Source organism: Drosophila santomea, chromosome 3L, assembly GCF_016746245.2.
Source record: "Drosophila santomea strain STO CAGO 1482 chromosome 3L, Prin_Dsan_1.1, whole genome shotgun sequence".
Lineage (NCBI taxonomy): Eukaryota > Metazoa > Arthropoda > Insecta > Diptera > Drosophilidae > Drosophila > Drosophila santomea.
In genome coordinates this window covers 16482982-16500355 of record NC_053018.2, presented here as the reverse complement: position 1 = coordinate 16500355, position 17374 = coordinate 16482982, and the positions used below count along the sequence as shown (strand labels likewise).

The 17374-nt window shown below is 44.8% G+C and overlaps 3 protein-coding genes and 2 long non-coding RNA genes across 5 annotated transcripts in view; 3 read left to right on the top strand and 2 right to left on the bottom strand.

The window, feature by feature from the left end:
• The window catches only part of LOC120447693 (putative mediator of RNA polymerase II transcription subunit 24), a 61910-nt gene that overhangs the window by 43187 nt on the left and 1349 nt on the right, over window positions 1–17374 (top strand). The gene's annotated exons all lie outside the window — the stretch shown is intronic.
• LOC120447692 (spermine oxidase) lies at window positions 132–2372 on the top strand. The gene has a single exon (XM_039629221.2). It carries the CDS (start codon window positions 233–235, stop codon window positions 1691–1693), a length of 1461 nt encoding a protein of 486 aa, XP_039485155.1. The 5' UTR covers window positions 132–232; the 3' UTR covers window positions 1694–2372.
• Window positions 2539–3223, top strand: LOC120447697. The gene is made up of 2 exons (XR_005616064.1): window positions 2539–2733; window positions 2790–3223. It is a non-coding gene; the product is annotated as an uncharacterized LOC120447697 (long non-coding RNA).
• On the bottom strand, window positions 4711–16543 carry LOC120447694 (spermine oxidase). Its single transcript, XM_039629223.2, has 2 exons — window positions 15297–16543; window positions 4711–5113 (listed from the first exon to the last, which is right to left on the bottom strand). The coding sequence occupies exons 1-2, from the start codon at window positions 16502–16504 to the stop codon at window positions 4888–4890; spliced, it is 1434 nt and encodes a 477-aa protein (XP_039485157.1). The 5' UTR covers window positions 16505–16543; the 3' UTR covers window positions 4711–4887.
• LOC120447696 lies at window positions 13002–15174 on the bottom strand. The gene is made up of 3 exons (XR_005616063.2): window positions 14942–15174; window positions 14004–14875; window positions 13002–13191 (listed from the first exon to the last, which is right to left on the bottom strand). It is a non-coding gene; the product is annotated as an uncharacterized LOC120447696 (long non-coding RNA).

The window sequence follows — 17374 nt, the reverse complement described above, 5'->3', positions numbered from 1 at the left end:
CACCAATTCGCCGGAGCAACAATGAAACCTCTGCTATCAGTAAATTGCGGCTTATCGCTCACACCCATAAATATTCAGAGATAGAGGAAAAGAGCGCAAAAACTAGAAACAATATATATATAGAACGAGTGAAAGTGAAAAATCCCAAATCAGTTGCCAGCCGAACGTCAAACGTGAAGCACGGTCGGTTGTTATAATCAATATACGAGTATATATCCATTTTTGCACCACCATGAGTTCCGCGTCTTCGCGTCTGTTTGTTAAAACCAGACTAACTGCTCGCATTGTGATCGTGGGATCGGGATCCGCCGGAATAGCTGCGGCCACCCGGCTCCTGGAGCTCGGATTCCGGAATGTTATCCTCCTCGAGGCGGAGGATCGGATCGGCGGTCGTGTCCATACGATTCCCTTTGCCGATAACGTCGTCGACTTGGGCGGCCAGTGGTGTCATGGCGAGAAGGGAAACGTGGTATACGACAAGGTCAAGGATCTGAATCTGCTGGAGGTCACGGAACCCCACTACGAGACCTACAGATGCGTGCGATCCAACAAGGAAGTGGTACCCGACGTCATAGCCGATCAACTGAAAGCTATAGCTGAGATGTCAATACCAGACAGACAGACGGAGCTCCTGGACTTCGAGGGCTCCTTGGGAGACTACGTCAATATGAAGTACTGGAAGGAGCTGGCCAAGCTGCCGCCCATTGATCGCACCATTGCGGAGGAGTTCCTGGAGGTGTTTCACAAATTCGAAGCATCTGTGGAGGGGGCGGATCACCTGTTCGAAGTGTCCGGAAAGGGTCACCTGGAGTACTGGCTATGCGAGGGCGAGCTGCTACTCAATTGGAAGGACAAGGGCTACAAGAGCTTCTTGAGACTACTCATGAAAGCGCGGGATGATCAGCCCGAAGATCTCGGCATGCTCAAGGATCATGTGCGGCTCAACAGAGGGGTTGCCGAGATTAACTGGGCAGGAGCTGATGAGCTTACCGTGCGTTGCTGGGATGGCGAGCTAATCACAGCGGATCACGTCATATGTACTGTTTCCGTGGGAGTTCTAAGGGAGCAGCATCCGAAACTATTTGTTCCCGCCTTGCCAGCTGCCAAAGTGAGAGCCATCGAGGGTATCAAGATGGGCACAGTGGACAAGTTATTCCTGGAGTTTGAGAGTCCTCCGCTGCCTGCCGACTGGCCTGGCTTCAATTGTCTTTGGCTGCAGGAGGATCTGAAGGAACTGCGGGCCTCGGAACTCTTTTGGCTGGAGAGCGTTTTCGGCTTCTATCCCGTCTCCAGGCAGCCACGCCTCCTGCAGGGCTGGATCATTGGTCCACACGCCCGGCACATGGAGACACTTACCGAGGAGAAGGTGCTGGAGGGTCTGCTGTGGCTCTTCCGCAAGTTCCTGCCCTTTGAAACGGCCCATCCTGTGCGATTGCTGCGCACTCAGTGGCATGCGAATCCCAACTTCCGAGGCAGCTACACCTTCCGCTCCACCTACACGGATGCGCTGAGAACTGGTGCCTGGGATCTGGAGGCACCGCTCCAGGATGTGGCCGGCAGGCCACGCCTCCAGTTCGCCGGTGAATGCACCCACAAGCACTACTACTCCACGGTCCATGGAGCCGTGGAAACGGGATGGCGCGAGGCGGAACGATTGCACCTCTACTACCAGGCGCGAACCTCTCAGCTGTGAGCTCACACCTGCTGATTGTTTGATGATGAATGTTTTCCGAAGCTGTGAAATCAAGATTGGCCACGGGCCACGGGCTATGAAGCATGGATACTTAATATTTGTCTAGGCACAAGTTACTATTGTGTTCCGTTGAGCCGTGGCGAGGAAAATATTTCTGCGCCTCTCGGGAGAAGAAGTTTTACGGCCGGAATAAACAATAAACATGAGGAAAAATATATAGGTGCTATGGGTAAATAAAATAAATATACGCTTTTTGATATTTTTATAATTTTTTTGGATAAGCAAATTAGTATTAAGTATTCATGAATTACAAGATATGGAACAATAAAAAATACAATTAATGGTGTCAGTAATGGTGCGAAAATACAAGATAGTAAATGTTGATAGTGTAATAGGCATTTAGTCGAGTCAAAAATCTAATCGGTTCATCGGGTTTAGGGGGTTCTAAAGCGAAAATTGCCGTATCAATACCTGGTAACCATTTTATAACTATAATTAAGCCTTCTAGATTAGATATACATTTTACATCTCACGTGTTGTCGAAAGAGGCGTTTGGTTTTAGTCACCTCCTAAAACTATAACTGTTAAATGATTCATACAATAAGATATACGTTAATTTAGCAATATTTTACTGTGCACGTAGATACTTATGTACTTAAATAAAATACTTACTTACTTATTGTTGAATTTGAAGCAAAGTGTGATGCTAGCCACTCTCCAAGCTCGTAAACTTTTTTACTAGCTTTTCACAGTTCATTTGTAATATTTAACACATTTTAAACTCTGAGCTCAAACTTAAGTATCCGTTTTTCACACGTATTTGTAGTTTGTGTTTTAGACTAGAAACCGGTTTCTTAAATTTCACTGCATCCACGGCATTGGTAGTAAAATTCGAACGCATTTCAAAAAAACCGAAATAAAAGCCAAACATGTTGACCAACTCATTTGCAGCAGCGAACAGCAAACAGCATTGTAATTGCGCCTGTTTTTCGGAACATTTACAAACACTCGATGCAAAATAGAGGGTGTGGGTGGTGGTGGTGAGTACAGGGGCAGGAGCAGGGGCGTGGCCACTGAGGTCTCACACATGCAAAAGTTCAGATTACGTGCGGAGTAGGGAAAACTAAAATCAGTTTAGCACATGCACCAGTATTTTGTGCTGCAAAAACGCAGTGCAAAGACCAACCAACCAGGCCAGACCAGCCATGGATGGCCACAGAAACCACAACAGTGCAACGGGAGCCAGGAATCAGGAGCAGGATCAGAAGCACTGGCCATGTGATTTCACTGCACCAATGTCCCGGCAATTGCCGTACGGCCAGCACTTTGGCCGAAGCAGAAGCAGAATCAGAAGCACTTTGGCTGCCCATGTTGAAAATTCAAATTTATGCCAAGCCGGGGCCAAAACATTCAAAATATCCTTGCTGTGCTCCGTCCTTCTGTGACCACCTCCCACTCCACAGCATTCGACAGAAAGAAAGTTCTCAAGTCTCTTAAAGTTCAGATTTTGAATAAATAGCTTTGGATTAATGGACTTTTATTTTAATTGAAAAGCAATACAACTTTTTAAGCTATAGGTAAATCCTTAAACGTCTAAATTGTAGAAGCCCTTAAATTACTGAAGCAAGCATTTTTTGGCCTAATAAGATATGCATTTGAAACAACATTAAACTAACTAATTATTCAAGTTTAAAGTTTTTGCTATTTAATAATCATGCTGTTTGAAATAATACTACCTAAATTGAAGTTCAATTTTATATACCCCTTACGGGATTTTGAAGAACCATTGAGTAAAAGAACAGAGTTTCCTTTGCCCCAACTTATTTTCTTAGTGTATGCTCTTACTGCCTTTGCGAGTTTGCATTTGTTTGTTTGTTTGCATGTCGCCCTGGTGGTCGTAGTCGTAGTCGCAGTCGTGGTCCTTCCTGCTCATAGTTCATCGCCCCTTCCCGAATCGCCACCTCTCAATTACATATGCGACTTTGTCGCCCTTCGAGGCGAAAGGAAAGCCCAACTACAAGTTGGCCACATCTGTTGTAGCTTTTCCGCTGAACCTGCCCCTTTCCGTGTCCGAAACCGAGTGCCGATCCCTCGGTTAATGCGCTGCAAGAGCGTCAGTCGTTGGTTCTGTTGCCTTTAGTGTCTAGCCAGCCGGATACGTGGTTTTTGTACCTATGCACTGAGAAAAGAAAGGCTCTAGTAGAGAGAACTTAAATTTTAGCTCAAAAGGGAGGAAACGCTTCACAGGAATTCATGATCCTAATAAGCCAAAAGCTTCAAATAACTTCAAGCTACTTAAATGACTGTAAAGGATATCAAGGACATAAAAATGCCATATAGAATGAGTTCAATGTATAGTAAGGAAGCTGTGTTTTAACTGCAGCTATAAGTTGGTGGCGAATAACAATTATTTTTGCTCAGTGCCTCCATGTTCGTCCACGTGCTCGTGACTCCTCGAGTGACAATGTTAAACAAGTCTGTGTTTGACCAAAGGACACACATTTGCCTAGCTAGCGGAGCAGTCGTCCTGTCCTGTTTCCCTTTCTGTACTTGGCCCGACTTGTGTTATGGCCCAGGTAATGGTTGTTATGACTGGCAAAGTATTTCTCTGTGTTTGCTGATTGCGATGGCGACGGGAATGGGAATGGGAATGGGAATGGAAAACTGGATGTGAAGGTTCATCGAGATGGGGATAGGGAGCAGGATAGTGAGTGGCTGACAGGTGGAGCCAGCTCACTTCACGTGGTTGCGAGTGGAACATTCGGCTTAATTTCACAACTAACTCACATGCGCCGGGATTAAATGGTTTTAGTTTGGATTCCTTTTAATGCAGAGGCACGGCGCACACTCCTGCATTGTGTAGATTAAATTCCTCGAAATTCAAGGTATGTATTAAGGTGTGCTATTTGCATTGGAATTTTAATTGGGCTCTGAAGTGATATATGAAAACCGCACGTTCAATCTTCTAAATGAGGAACTAAAAACTTTTAAGCTACTTTTTCGTGCCTTCTTTATTTTTCAAAATATTAGTGAAATAATGTTTAATATGACTAAATTCGAGTATATCTTTTGAAAAAGGCAATGCTTGATTCTAAGACTCAATTCAAGTTGCTAAAATGTTTGGTTACAATTTCCCAAACCGTATATCATGATTCCGTATTCAAAAATCCCATTTAAGAGCCTCGGACATTGCCTCAGTTTGCAGCGCGTCCTTCGTAGAATTCATTGAGTCGATCTGCCTCGCGCCATCCCGTTTCAGTGGCTCCGTGGACCGTAGAGAAGTGGTTCCGGCTCGAAGCCTCTCCGGCGAATTGGATCCTCGGTCTTCCATTGATATCCACCAATGGGGATGCCAAATCCGTGCGTCCCGTGTGCAGTTCATCAGCGTAAGTGGGGTAGTAGCTATAGCTGCCACGGAAGTTTTGTAACGGATTGCTACTCGGCTTGGGTGGTGATGGGAGGTATTTGGGACGCACGCGCAATGGTCCAGCTGCTCCTTGTCGGCTATTTGGGGTGGTGGTCTTGTCCCTATACCTCAGCCTGATCTTCCTCTAAATATTCAAATAACTTCGCGTGCAGCGACAAGAATTGGTTGAGGGCTGAAAGAGTTCAACATAAAACAGAAAATCGGACGACAACTACTTTTCCCCATCTTCCTTGCGATCCTCTGATGGCCTCGAGGTCGCTAATGCCCGCCCTGCCTTGGCCGCCTTTCTCCAAAAATCTGCATTGCACAATATACTCGGACGGCCCCTTTTAAGATCACTAACACATATTCACACGGGAGTTATCCTAGCCATAGGCAAACGAAAAGCTTTCTAGCACATTATAAATTTTATTCTTAACACACTAAGAGAATTTTCTTACAGCTAACAAATGGGTAATTCAGCATGGAGGCTAGCAATAAGTGCATGCGCCAGTAACATAACGTAAACAAAAATGAGTAAAAATCGCATGCGAGAAAAAATGTGGGACCTTAAATAACTATCAGAATTGTATGCGAGTCGAATAATAGAGAAAATTTCGATATTTAGATCTCCACTAGTTTCGAGGGTGCCATAGGCACCCAAATGGAACTTAAGAATATTAAAATTAAACAAATCAAATAAAGAGAGCGATTGCTGCTCTGGTGGCAAAAACAACATACATATGTGCGAGAGTTAAAGAGAGACGGACAAACAGAAAAAAATCAGATTCTAATTCCGACATTCCACTCTTGGCCTTGGCCTTGAATTCGCATTCCTCCTCTTCCTTTTCTTCAGAGGCTCTAAAACTTCGACCTAATTTCGCTCGCGGCGGACAGTGGGACAAGGAATCGAAAATGCAGACGTAATTACTTTCTTTCTTTTTCACCAAAGTATGTATACCTCACTGATCATTGCCATTGCAATTACGTGATTTAATCACTCACCAACAATCCGGAGTTCCACCGACGAAAGCGCTTCCGTTGGAGTCTGCCGCACCTGTGGAAAACTTAAATATTTTTCACTCTCTGTATTGGTCTTTGACCCACTGTGCCTTATTGCTTAATCATAGGCTTGCTAAAACTGAACAAAAGAAACAAAAAAAAAGGAAGAAGAAGACGGAGCACATAAGGGACACTAAAAAAAATGATGGACTCTTTTCCTTATCTTTCCCTCTCTCCTTCGCACTGCCACTTTTCATTTACATAATAACTTATTCCACTATACAAAAAAAAATCTCTCCACTATTTTCCGGCCTTCTCGCTCACTAAGGGGGTTTTTCCCGCGCCGTCGATCTTCGGATTTTCCTCTGGTCGGATTCACCAAATTACGGCCAGACCGCGCGACAAAACTTTTGCTCGCCCGCCGAACAAGAAACCGCGATTGCAACTGCTGGACTTGGTTATTCTCCCCTCTCCTTTTCGTTCCTCCTCTTCTCGTTCCCTTCTTTAAGTGCGCAAGGGGAACATGGCGACAAAATGGAACGTGGAGATTTCTACGTCATCGATGGCTCTCTAAGAGTAATTAACCAAAAATAAGAGTCCGCCGAAATGGAAAAGAAATTGTGTGCTGCCGCGATTCCTAATTGGGACGTATCTATGCCTGCTTGCAACCCTTTTCTGCCATTCAGAGGCCTAATTCAAAGGTTATTAATTAGTAATCAGCTAAATGCAGCTCCTCGCTACGGGAGTTTCGAGCCGCCGTTTCGTTTCTCCCTGGGCTGAGCGATCCGTCGTTCTCCGAGGAAAATGTCTGCCACCTGGCTCGATGTTAAGCCGTCCGTTTGGCTCGCACTTGCGCTATATATTTAGCGCCAAACCTAGATAAAAAAAAAATGCACCTTGCACAATCGCAAACTCCACGCTTTCTCCACGACCTTGCTTACCCTGAAACTGGATTCAGCGCTGCCTGTAGATGTATTCCTTTATAAGATTCTTTCGCCAGTTTTCCCGTATATACCTGCTCCTGGTTCCGTTTAACTTTGAACTAACCTTGTGGACAGCCAAATTGGAAAAGAAAGCTGGCGTCGAGTTGATCTAGCTGGGAAGCTATCTCCGCTCTCTCCAGCCAAACCTACGGTATTTGCCGAAATTTGACAGCTGCCTATGTTGCCTCTTCCTATGCTAAGGCTCTCCCCCGACTTTCTTCGTCTCCCCTTGTTTCGACGCGGGAACGACATGTAGATGGAGCCACCGCCTTTCTGGCCTGCCGCCCGATTCGTCTTGCCACAAGCGCTACAAATTGCCCCCTCCACAAGATCGGACTTGGGGGTGACACTCCCAAGGCTGATCACACCAAGCTTGGGGCAATTAATTATTGCCTCAGATCCTTGGCATGGTATCGTCCAACCAAATGTCCCTGCAGATCCTCTATATCGTAATAGGCATTACCTAGCTTTTTCCGCACCCTGGCTTTGAGGTAGCTGGGGCCTAACTTGGCATTATATCCTGCCTGGAAATTACTCTGCTTGTGGTTCTTGTAGAACACTTCCTGGCCAACTTTGTAGGAAACTTCTCTGGACCGAAGATTGTAATTTCGTTCGTTCTTTTCGTTCTGCTTCTTCATCACCTCGATAGCTTTGCTGCGCACTAACTCTAAGGAATCTTCCCTTGAGAACACTGCCGAATGGTCTTGCAGCAAACCCAAGACTTTCAACAACTTATAGGTGGACCCAGATCCGACAAAATGCTGGCCGAACACCATGTAATAGGGCGTAGTACCCAAGCTGGAATGAATCGCCGATCGTAGAGCACAACAAATACTACTTAGCTCTTCGTCCCAGTTTTTTTGATCAGGCCGAACATAGGATCTTATGGCCGCTATCACCGATCTGTTTACCCTTTCAGACGCATTTGATTGCGGGGAATACACTGCTGTGCGAATATGACTGACTCTGTACTCACGCATAAACTTCTGGAATAGGTCTGACTTAAACTGTGAACCGTTGTCTGAAATAATCGTCTCCGGCACCCCATACGTGTGAAATAGTTCCTGTTGCAGGTATTTTATAACCACCTCGGCTGACAGCTTTTTGACTGCCTTGAGAAAAACGAACTTTGAGTAATGGTCTAAAACGATGAAAATTCCAATATTCCCGCTTCTAGAGCGGGGATACGGGCCCAAGAAATCTATATATAATCTTTGGAAGAATCTTTCCGACTCTGGAGGAACCCCTATTGGCGGTCTCTGAACTGTGTTAGGAGCTTTTGTCATCTTGCAGGTATCACAAGCTAGAACATATGATTTTACGTCTTTTATTAACCCAGGCCAATAACAATGCCTCCGAACTCGCTCTAGCGTTTTGTGAATTCCCCCGTGTGAAGCCATAGGATGATCGTGGGCATTCTTTAAAACATCCTGGACCAAATCCTTCGGAATCCACAACTTCCAGATGAACTGATCGTTCAGGGAATCCCCCGTAGCATGCTCTGTTTTCTTATACGCCAAGCCATCGACTACTTTTATATCGGGTAATTTATCCAAATTCGCTTTGAGCCGATCTACAAAATGCACATATTCTGCTGACTTAAACACCTCTGAGTCCAAATCGACCAGAGAACCACTATTACCTTCCAATGCCTCGACCTCCTCATTTACTCTGGAAAGTGCATCTGGCACGACATTTAGTTTGCCACTGCGATGCTCGATTTTAAAGTTAAACCGCTGCAACTTCAGAGCCCAACGAGCCAACCGCGAGTGTAAGTCCGGCTGAGACATCAGCCATTTGAGGGAGGCATGGTCTGTAATGACCGTAAACTCGTGGCCTTCCACATAAGCCCTGAACCTGTTAATACAGACTATCGCCGCCAAACACTCCTGCTCTGTCACAGAGTAATTGCGTTGAGCTTTATTTAGCTTCTTGGATACGAACGCTAACGGATATTCGTCGCCATCGGAAGTTTTCTGCACCAAGACTCCGCCGACACCAGTCTTACTTGCGTCACACTGCACAAAGAAAGGTTTTTCGAAATCCGGACTGCGCAGAACCGGAGCTGAACATAACATTGTTTTTAACTGCTCGAATGCCTGCCTTCCTTCCGCGGTCATAACGAATTTCTGTCTTGGCTTCAACAAATCGGTCAGAGGCGAAGCTACTGACGCAAAATTCTGGATAAATTTTCTGTACCAGCCGACCATGCCCAAGAATCTCCGGAGACTTTTAAGAGAGTTTGGCAGAGGGAAATCGGTCATGGCTGATACTTTGTCGGGATCGGTTTTTATGACCCCTTCTCCGACAATATGTCCAAGATACCTCACGGAGCGCATGCAGAATTTACTCTTTTCTACGTTCAACGTGAGTCCAGCCGCCTTTACATGCCCTGCAACAACCTCTAATACCTTCAAATGCGATTCAAAGCTGTCCGACACGATCAATAAATCGTCCAAATAGACAAAAACCTCATTTCGCAATTCCGCTGGAATGACTTTGTCCATTAGTCGCGTCATTGTTTGCGAAGCATTGGTCAGTCCGAAGGGCATAACTTTGTATTGATAAAGTGGCTTTCCAGGTATTGTAAATGCCGTCTTTTCGCGAGAATCTGGGTCGAGCGGTACTTGCCAATAGGCATCTTTAAGGTCTAGGCTGGATATGTACATAGCCTTTGGAAGTCGACCCAAAATTCCATCTATCTGCGGGAGCGGATAAGCATCCTTTTTGGTCACCGCATTGACCTTTCTACTGTCCAGGCAAAGCCGAACCTTTCCGGGCTTTTGCACTAAAACTACTGGGGAGGACCAAGCACTGTCGGACTCCTCAATGACCCCGAGCTTTAGCATGCGATCCACCTCTGCGTACAGGAGTTTTTCTACAGCCGGTGAGACCGGAAAATGCCGTTGCTTTACCGGCTTGGCATCCCCCACATCAATTGAATGCGAGAGAATAGAAGTTCTACCTAAACCGACTTCAGCAAAAGATGGAAACTTGCCTATGACTTTTTGTAAACTCTCGCGCTGCAAAACAGTAAGATCATGTGTTGTAGATTCTATTTCAGAAACTTGCATCTCTGGCGGCAGTAAATCGAATTTAGACCAAAAGTCAATGCCTAAAATTAAATCTTGGCTAAGAGATGGTGCTAGGTGAAGCTCAAGATTTCTTTCCTGAGTTTTATATCGGACCGGAGTATTTATTCGTCCTAACACTTCCTGCTTTTTCCCATCTGCAGTACTTATCGAAAATAATCCGCGCTTAAAAGATACTCGATTACTAATTATCTGCTGTGCTAAACTACCACCTATTACGCTTACTGCTGCTCCTGTATCCAATAAACCCAAGACGATGCGATCTAAAACTCGCACCTCGGCATATGGGCGTTTATCCTTATCTTTGAACCTGATTGCATTAATTGATTTGAGGGCTGCCCAGTAATTTCTCATGCGCTGAGCATTCCTTGAATGAGACTTTTGACGCTCTAGATACGGCTGCATATTTGGGGAATTTGAACTTAAATCTACTAAACTTGGCCACACCATCGTTGAACTGGATTGTGCAGCTGCATTGGAACAATCTATGGGTTTGATTTTGGGCTCGACGAGCGTTGGCGTTGAACACACAACGATGGCCTCGGTTGTGTGTTCCCTTTCGAGTTTTTTTGACATTTAGGGCACGAAGGTTTGTACGTATTTGGTTTCCCACAACCATAACAAAATATTTTGCGCTTCGCTTCACAGTCGTGGTAGCGATGACCCTCCTTGTGGCAATTCCAGCAGAGCAAAGCCATAGCTCCAATTTCTGCTTCGCCCTCCGCCTCGGAAAACTCGGACGCATTATCGGACAATTGCTCTTCCAACAGCTCACAAACTTGTTTTCGGTATGGAACAGCCTTCTGATACCCTTGGGATTTCCGTACGTCTTCTAAAAAGCTTTCCCTACGCCGGCATACTTCCCTCAGTTTTTCCACTGTGCGGATGGGGAGATTAAGAAGTTCATGTCGAATTTCTGGCCTTAAATTTCTTTTTAATATCTCAACCATTTCCATCTCGGTTAACGGCATATCCAAGCTATCACCCATATCCTCTATAGCACTGCAAAAAGAATCGAAGCCTTCCTTATCCCGCTGCTTCCGATCACGAATAGCTTCACGGATATCCAGATCAGTGCGTGCATCTCTGAATTGCTTCCGCAACGCCATACACAAAGATTCCCATCTGAGATTCTGGGTTTGTTTGTGGCATCTCCAGTAGAAATCTCGCGCTTTCCCTTCGAACAAAAGGCTAGCGTTGCTGCTTAGTACTGAGAAATTACCATCCAAAGTTTGGCCAGTCAGCGCCTCTACCCGATAAATAAAATTGTCGACACTAATTCCTTCCGGATTCCCACTAAACCGAAGCTTCCAACTGTTTACGATATGGCCAACCTTATCTGGCCTTTGGCTGAGGTCCGAATGGTTGCTCCTTGGCGTTTCGCGTCTCGAGCCTGCTTGGCCACCCAACTGGTCCAATACTATATCCCCAAAAGAATTATTTCTCAAATCCCTTTCTTGACTCTCGCCCGCAGTGGCCTGAAATTGGGCAGATAGATTTGCCTGAATTAATTCGGACATTTTTTTCGATAACTGCACGAGCAAATCGTTTTGCATGGACTGGACAGCGTTGACCACCGCGCTTTGGATCAACTCTGTTTGAGCCTTTCCCAACCCTGCTGAGTTTGAAGAGCCACTCGGAGTCTGCTCGCTTGCTACTAAAACTTGTGTTTTCTGACCTCTGGTGTTCTGAGATGGTGTGGCCGCTTTTTCAAAACACACCGTGTTGCACGTGGGACAGGTAGTTTTATTTTTTGAATGTGCTACTATGCAAGACTGATGGAACTCGTGTCCACATTTGGTTCGGTAAATTTTCCCACCTTCTAAACTAACTTCACATAGGGGACACCTTGTTGCGGCTGCTCCCTCGGAATCGGCCATTGCTTCCAGTAAAAAAATACTTTAGTTTGGGCTTAAGAAATATTATAATAAAGACTAAGATAACGATTGCTTTTAATTTGGATATTTTATCCCTAATAATATTAAAAGATTAAACAGATATAAAGTATTTAAAAGATTTTTGAGCGATAAAACGAGATTTGATATATCATAAATAAAATTTGCCTTTTGGCATAGGTTTGCTCCCCGCAAAAATAATGTTAGCAACTTTCGGAAGATTGGGTAAAAGATAGCTGAAAAGAGATTAGAAATTTGCTGCTTATGCAGAGTTAATTGGCTATGTTTTGCTAAACTGCGATAACGACAACAAATATATTGCCAGCCAAACTCAGATTCAATTAGCAGAAATATACCCTACTTTGGCGAATCGGTACATCGTTTTCGTTGTGAAGCGTGGCCAGTAGCTTTCTTTTAAAAGAAAAACCAACTGTGACTCCTATTCACCTCACAAACGCGACGCCGTTCGACCGTAAACAAATTGGAGTCCATAGCTCAGACTAATTATCCGTGGCCAGGAGTTGAGTTACTTATAACTCTATCGCCTGTCAGTCCAACGCGCCTAATTAATCTTTGCTGCAAATCCCGGAAAGAAATTAAAGAGAAAGATTTGTCTCTTTTTTTACCCACTTTATCAGGCGTGGCTAGCTCTGAGCTTGCGGACAAGTTAACAGGCTATAGATCCTATGCACCTAATAACGCGCTTAAACTGAGACGAGAAATAGATTTGAGGTGAGTGTCGCGGCAACCGTTGGCTGAAAGGTCAACACCAGTTTCAGCCCACCGTGATCCTACTGTCCTCCCAAAAATTTAAGAAAATGATGAATAGACGAATTTTCTGCATGTGTTGGTGTTTTGGTGTTGATACCAATGTTTTTCGACTAGTGAAAACGACTTTCAGGCCCCACGTTGGGCGCCAGATTGTTTAGAAAGATAATTATTACTGTAACGGATTGCTACTCGGCTTGGGTGGTGATGGGAGGTATTTGGGACGCACGCGCAATGGTCCAGCTGCTCCTTGTCGGCTATTTGGGGTGGTGGTCTTGTCCCTATACCTCAGCCTGATCTTCCTCTAAATATTCAAATAACTTCGCGTGCAGCGACAAGAATTGGTTGAGGGCTGAAAGAGTTCAACATAAAACAGAAAATCGGACGACAACTACTTTTCCCCATCTTCCTTGCGATCCTCTGATGGCCTCGAGGTCGCTAATGCCCGCCCTGCCTTGGCCGCCTTTCTCCAAAAATCTGCATTGCACAATATACTCGGACGGCCCCTTTTAAGATCACTAACACATATTCACACGGGAGTTATCCTAGCCATAGGCAAACGAAAAGCTTTCTAGCACATTATAAATTTTATTCTTAACACACTAAGAGAATTTTCTTACAGCTAACAAATGGGTAATTCAGCATGGAGGCTAGCAATAAGTGCATGCGCCAGTAACATAACGTAAACAAAAATGAGTAAAAATCGCATGCGAGAAAAAATGTGGGACCTTAAATAACTATCAGAATTGTATGCGAGTCGAATAATAGAGAAAATTTCGATATTTAGATCTCCACTAGTTTCGAGGGTGCCATAGGCACCCAAATGGAACTTAAGAATATTAAAATTAAACAAATCAAATAAAGAGAGCGATTGCTGCTCTGGTGGCAAAAACAACATACATATGTGCGAGAGTTAAAGAGAGACGGACAAACAGAAAAAAATCAGATTCTAATTCCGACATTCCACTCTTGGCCTTGGCCTTGAATTCGCATTCCTCCTCTTCCTTTTCTTCAGAGGCTCTAAAACTTCGACCTAATTTCGCTCGCGGCGGACAGTGGGACAAGGAATCGAAAATGCAGACGTAATTACTTTCTTTCTTTTTCACCAAAGTATGTATACCTCACTGATCATTGCCATTGCAATTACGTGATTTAATCACTCACCAACAATCCGGAGTTCCACCGACGAAAGCGCTTCCGTTGGAGTCTGCCGCACCTGTGGAAAACTTAAATATTTTTCACTCTCTGTATTGGTCTTTGACCCACTGTGCCTTATTGCTTAATCATAGGCTTGCTAAAACTGAACAAAAGAAACAAAAAAAAAGGAAGAAGAAGACGGAGCACATAAGGGACACTAAAAAAAATGATGGACTCTTTTCCTTATCTTTCCCTCTCTCCTTCGCACTGCCACTTTTCATTTACATAATAACTTATTCCACTATACAAAAAAAAATCTCTCCACTATTTTCCGGCCTTCTCGCTCACTAAGGGGGTTTTTCCCGCGCCGTCGATCTTCGGATTTTCCTCTGGTCGGATTCACCAAATTACGGCCAGACCGCGCGACAAAACTTTTGCTCGCCCGCCGAACAAGAAACCGCGATTGCAACTGCTGGACTTGGTTATTCTCCCCTCTCCTTTTCGTTCCTCCTCTTCTCGTTCCCTTCTTTAAGTGCGCAAGGGGAACATGGCGACAAAATGGAACGTGGAGATTTCTACGTCATCGATGGCTCTCTAAGAGTAATTAACCAAAAATAAGAGTCCGCCGAAATGGAAAAGAAATTGTGTGCTGCCGCGATTCCTAATTGGGACGTATCTATGCCTGCTTGCAACCCTTTTCTGCCATTCAGAGGCCTAATTCAAAGGTTATTAATTAGTAATCAGCTAAATGCAGCTCCTCGCTACGGGAGTTTCGAGCCGCCGTTTCGTTTCTCCCTGGGCTGAGCGATCCGTCGTTCTCCGAGGAAAATGTCTGCCACCTGGCTCGATGTTAAGCCGTCCGTTTGGCTCGCACTTGCGCTATATATTTAGCGCCAAACCTAGATAAAAAAAAAATGCACCTTGCACAATCGCAAACTCCACGCTTTCTCCACGACCTTGCTTACCCTGAAACTGGATTCAGCGCTGCCTGTAGATGTATTCCTTTATAAGATTCTTTCGCCAGTTTTCCCGTATATACCTGCTCCTGGTTCCGTTTAACTTTGAACTAACCTTGTGGACAGCCAAATTGGAAAAGAAAGCTGGCGTCGAGTTGATCTAGCTGGGAAGCTATCTCCGCTCTCTCCAGCCAAACCTACGGTATTTGCCGAAATTTGACAGCTGCCTATGTTGCCTCTTCCTATGCTAAGGCTCTCCCCCGACTTTCTTCGTCTCCCCTTGTTTCGACGCGGGAACGACATGTAGATGGAGCCACCGCCTTTCTGGCCTGCCGCCCGATTCGTCTTGCCACAAGCGCTACAGTTTGGATTAGAATACCATTGAGAGCGAATAAAGTTCTTTGGGTAGGGTATGGGGAACTTAAGGAACTTCCTGAAGAGCCACATGAGGCCCTCGAGGACCTGCTCCTCGCTGAGGGTTTCCATGTACCGGGCATGGGCCCCAATGATCCAACCCTCCAGCAATCGCGGTTGACAATCCACACGATGGAAATAACAAACACTCTCCAGCCAGAAGTACTTGCCACCTCGTAACTCCTTGAGGTCTTCCTCCAGCCAAAGAAAAGCGATTTCTCTTATATTTTCCGGCACTGGCTGCTCCTCGAACTCCAAAACGAATTTGTTCACACTGCCCAGTTTGAGACCCTCTATGGACCTGATCTTGGAGGCTGGAAGTGCTGGTACAAAGAGCTTCTGATGCTTCTCCTTGAGAACTCCCAATGAGACAGTACAAATCACATGATCCGCTGACACAATTTGACCGTTCCAGCAGCGGAGAGTCAATTCACCATCTCCTTCCCAGTTGATCCTAGCAATTCGTTTATTGAGGTGCACATGTCCTTTAAGAATTCCCTGGTCACCGGGCTGATCCTCGCTAGCATTCAGCAGGACACTCAGGAATTTCCAAAATCCCCTTTGCCGCCAGCTGAGATTTTGATCTCCACCGGAATCAGTGAAGTTGCGGAAGTTTCGGAACGAAAGCTCGGACAAATTATCGCAGGCATCCATGCTGCAAATGATCCTCTTTAGGCAGTCCTGGGCCTCCTTGGCAATGGTGCTATCACTCGGAACCAACTCATGGCCATCCCCCTTCCAAAATGCATTAAAGGCATCACCTACCGAACCCTCGTCAGGCACATCGAATTCTTTCGTCAATTTCTTGAGGGCACTACTTTGTTCGTCAGTGAGGATTTCCTTGTTGGAGCGAATAAAATGGACGACATAGTCGCCGGTCCTGTCGAGGACATCCAGGTCCTTCACCTTCTCATAGACCACATTTCCCTCTTCACCATGGCACCATTGAGCTCCCAGATCGACGAGGCTGTTGGCAAACGGGATCGTGTTGATGCGTCCTCCAATGCGATCTTCCGCCTCGAAGAGCAGGACATTTTTAAAGCCTTTTTCCAAAAGTCTAGTGGCAGCTGCTATTCCCGAGGCCCCCGCTCCGATTATTACAATCCTGGCCGTCTCCTTGGTTTTTGAAAAAACATTTGGTTCTGAACAGGCACTCATGATTTAAGGAAAGGATTAAATTCACTTTGTGGACTGCTTAAGCTGACTTAAATGCTGAAAGCCAAATTGCGATATAATGTTTGGATATGCAGCCTTTTATAGGTGTGTTTATCTCTACATTCGTATCAAATTAGTCCTTGCCCTATTGCGGTTCTTCTTATCTGTTTAAGCATTGTGCCCATTTATATACTCGTTACACGTCATTTCGATGGGTATGCCGATTCGTTCAACACGTGGAAGAACGCGTGTATGACCCTAATCAGTATATATATTCATCATTGGGATCACCAGTCGAATTGATATAGCCATGCCTGTTTATATGGCTGTGTTTTACAATTCTAGTGGAACTCTCACTTTGAAGCCAGCAATTTATAAAATCCAAGCTGCAAAATACTCAGTCCCTCGAACTTCTTTAGGCTAAGCAATGGGTATTCAATAGTCGAGCCACAAGTATAAAGTGTTCTCTTTATTAATACTTTTTTTGCTTTCTACTTGCGTAATAAGAAGGATGCTTAAATCTCTTCTTGGATAGCTAAACTCTTGTAAAATACATTCAGTGCTCATTCTTTATAATTGAATGGCAATGCATTTACTTTTCGTTTTTAAAAGTCATTGTTTATATAATTTGTACTTTACCTACAACAGTTCAAGTGCATTTGGTGGTTTGAGTGGCACCTTATCAACCTCACAAGCAGAAACCACTTTGCCAACTCGACTAGAACATGAAATCTGTAAACAAAAGTGATAATAAATGCACTGGTCAGTGCTTACAAGGAGTAGTTTTTATTTTTATCGATAATTGTAATGCTCTACTATTAAGACGAGTAAATTCGCCACAAATACAAATGAGAATGCCATCATTGGCAAACT